Below are 3,228 nucleotides of genomic sequence, written 5' to 3' on the forward strand. Positions count from 1 at the left end.
CTTGTGTGTGTCTGTGATGCCCTGACCCCCTGCACCCTTGAGAGCCTTCAAGGAAAGGGGCTCACCCTTACCCTTGCCCACACCACACCAAACATCTACTCAAGTTGAGGAGAAGATGCTCCTGTCCTGGGAGGAAGCAGGGAAGGACAAAGGTGAGCAGAGTTCCCATCAATATATCTCACTTTGTTTATTGAATTTGTAATAAAGGAGGTAGTGAGGGAAAGGAAGCACTTCGAGTTAGAACCCATATTAGATACTGGGGAGAGGAAAATTAAATTAAATCAACAAAGGGAAAGAGGGGAAGAGTCAGAGGGAGCCTTGCCCACCTTTCAACATCAAATCAAGAAATCTAGGGGAAAGCAAAAGATCAGGTGAGAGGAGAAGCAAACGTTCTCTTCAGTGTGTCCTCCTCTCCCAGAGTTGGGAGTTATGATGCTACTGGGTGAGCAGTTCAGAGCAGGTTCTCCCATCCTATGCACAGATGTCATTCCTCCTCCTCACACCCTCCTAGAGAGTGGCTGGGGTGGGCCTTAGCCAATAGAAATGGAGGGGCTTGGGGGGAGGGTCCAGGAATAAGGAAGGGTCAGCAGGGACCCCCAATACTGATTCTCCTCTGGCTGGAGGTGGGCAGGAAGGAGACACAGCTCAAATACTGAGCAGCCAGAAAAAGAAGAAGATGGCGAGAAACAGGAAGAGGGAGTCCTGCCAGCTGGAAGCCGGGTGACCCTGTCCCAGATCCACACCTGTGGGAGAGAGGAAAGCTGCAGAAGCATCCACTCCTAGGCCGGGAGGGGGGTTGAGGGGATCCAGAGGGCTCCCTGGTAGAGGCTGAGGGAAGGCTCTTACCTGTACCCCGGCGGAATGGCTCGTGGGTATTGAAGACGGTGGTGAAAAAGCCGAAGGGAAAAGCACCAACACCAAATGAGAAGTGAAAGCCCCCAGTATCACCAAATGGCTGGAATCCCTAGGGAGGTGGAGAAAGTCAGAGGGGAATTGGGCAAGTCTTTGGCAAGGAAGGAACACAATCAGACAAGACTCACCCCTCTGCTCTCTGGAGCCGGTCGCTGGCCCTGGGGGCGAGGTGGAGTTTTCAATCTGAGGAAGAGAGAGAGTGTCAACAGGAAATGTTTTCTCCTCTTCCACATCCCTCTCCCAGTGCAGAAGCCTTCCACCTTCCCTCAGCACCATCTCCCTCCTCTCTCTCACCTGGGATCCTGGGGCTTCTGGCTCCCTCGCCCATAAAGGGGGACAACCTTTTCCCTGCTGATCCCAGCTTTACACACCGGGCACTCCTGCCGCTCTGGCCGTGTCTCCAGCCACTGGGGGGAAAAAATGAAGTGGTTTCCAGTACACAGGAGGGTCTTCCAGCTCCTCAGACCTCCCCATTTCCCTCTTCATCTCCTCTGAGTACGCACCTGATGAAGACAGGGCCAACTGGATGGGGGAGGAAAAAAAAAAAAGGTCAAACTAGCTACAGAAAAGACAGACACAGACCAGACGTTACAGACGCCCATTTCATCCCCCTTCCCAGGTATTACCTGCTGTTTCTTTTCCTATTTTCCACAACCTCTACCATGCCAGCCAACTTGGCCTTCCTGCTTCTCTGATCTTCAACACCTAAAGCTACATCCATCCTCAAAACACTCAACTCTCTCCTCTCGCCTCTCCTCCAACACACACATTCACAAATCCTCATCCCCTCCCTTCTCTGCCTTTTAATTTCCAGGTCTCTTCAACCACCCCTTTTCAGATCTCCTAGTCCCATCCTTGCCCCCATCAGTCTCAAACCAAAATCCCTCTACCAGCACCTTCCCCGACTACTCCTTTTCCTCTCTTCCATGCCCAATAAAGTCCTTCTTTGCACAGCCGTTTAACCCATCAAGGCCCTTGTCCTCAGGTTTGCCATATCTCCTCCCATCTCTCACCTGAACGTGAGCCCACGTTCCCTAGGTCTCCCCCAGTCAGCACTCAGTGCATGCCTCCTCAATCCTTTGAGTCTAATCCGTTTCCACTTGTACAGCTAAGACCTCTCGCTTCCCTAGGGTAAGGTGACTCGGGTCTTACCTGTACAGATGTGAAGTGCCCACCCACTCCCGGCCCACTTCGTCTTAACACACCATACGCTCCAGCTCCCAAGACTCGCCTTTCCACAGGTCTCGTCTTTACAGACGTGACCCTTCTGCCCAACTGAAAAGACTTATGTCCCCTCCTCGAGCCTCACCTATAGGGATCTGGCCTCCGATTATGTGTATGATTGTATGGTGTGCCCCCCGTCCCCAGCCTCCCGAGTACGGAGGTGAGCCCCAATCCTTTTGGCCCCCCCTCCCCGATTCTCACCAGTACAGGTGGCCACACACACTGACCACAGCTTCCCGAGCAGTCTCCAGACATATATTACATTCGAAGGTCGCGCCCGCCCCGCCCCGCTCGCGGTTTGGCCCTTCAGGTACCCCGTCCTCCTCCTCCGCTGCTGCCATGGCCGGTTCTGTTTCGCCCCCGCGTACCCCTTAATCCCCCAAAACACACATACACACGCCCCGACAAGCGAGAAGCCGCCTCCTGCCCACGCTCGTTGGGCAGACTTCAAGGATTTTAAGTCACGATTGGCCTGAGTGCTGCCAGTCACACAGGGTTCAAAAGAAAGGATTGGTCCAAAGGATAGGGGCGGGAAGAGGTTCGCGCGGTCCTGCCCTTGCACAACGACTATTGGCTGATTCAGCTGCAGCCAGGCTGTAATGCCAAGAGATTGGTAACAACTCCATACGTCCTGTCGCCCGACCAGGAACGGCTTTATTCGTCTGAATAGCTGCCAGTCATAACCAAAGGCCAGAAGCAATTGGTTCGGGACTACATAACCTCGGCCTCTATAAGCCCCTTTCTTTCTTTCACTTCCTCTTTCAAAGAATGTCCAGATTCCTATTGGACTTTGGAGCGTACGGCTTCAAAGCAATTGATTGGCTAGAACTCGACTGAAAATGGTGGTTGGGTGAAATGCGCGTGCGCAGCGGGCGGCGGGAAGGGGTGGGCCAATCCTAGAAGGGTTGAACCTTCTCTGGTCCTACCCCTTCACCTTTATCTTGTCGCCCTCGTGACTGCTTTACAATTGGCGGGGTTTGGGGTTCAAAGGCCTCGGTTCGGCCTCATCCGGGTTTTCCGGCTGTGGTCTCTCTCGGCTGATTGGGCCATTTCTTTCGCCCCTCATTGGCCAGGTTCGGGAAAGACGGAGGA

At 53.7% G+C, this 3,228-nt stretch overlaps 1 protein-coding gene across 1 annotated transcript; it reads right to left on the bottom strand.

Moving 5' to 3' along the window:
* Positions 1–171: 171 nt before the first annotated feature.
* On the bottom strand, positions 172–2,948 carry RNF5 (ring finger protein 5). Its single transcript, XM_014841013.3, has 6 exons — positions 2,338–2,948; positions 1,416–1,434; positions 1,207–1,319; positions 1,041–1,095; positions 847–964; positions 172–743 (listed from the first exon to the last, which is right to left on the bottom strand). The coding sequence occupies exons 1-6, from the start codon at positions 2,475–2,477 to the stop codon at positions 646–648; spliced, it is 543 nt and encodes a 180-aa protein (XP_014696499.1). The 5' UTR covers positions 2,478–2,948; the 3' UTR covers positions 172–645.
* Between the last annotated feature and the right edge of the window lie 280 nt (positions 2,949–3,228).

Source organism: Equus asinus, chromosome 8 (genome assembly GCF_041296235.1).
Source record: "Equus asinus isolate D_3611 breed Donkey chromosome 8, EquAss-T2T_v2, whole genome shotgun sequence".
NCBI lineage: Eukaryota > Metazoa > Chordata > Mammalia > Perissodactyla > Equidae > Equus > Equus asinus.

What these genes read in the sequence shown, in the direction of transcription:
- RNF5 (XM_014841013.3), bottom strand. Translation starts at nt 2,477, where the DNA reads ATGGCAGCAGCGGAGGAGGAGGACGGGGTACCTGAAGGGCCAAACCGC. An exon ending in CAGAAGCCCCAGGATCCCAG is followed by an intron (nt 1,096 to 1,206) that starts GTGAGAGAGAGG and finishes TCTCTTCCTCAG; the next exon opens with ATTGAAAACTCCACCTCGCC. An exon ending in CGGCTCCAGAGAGCAGAGGG is followed by an intron (nt 965 to 1,040) that starts GTGAGTCTTGTC and finishes CCACCTCCCTAG; the next exon opens with GGATTCCAGCCATTTGGTGA.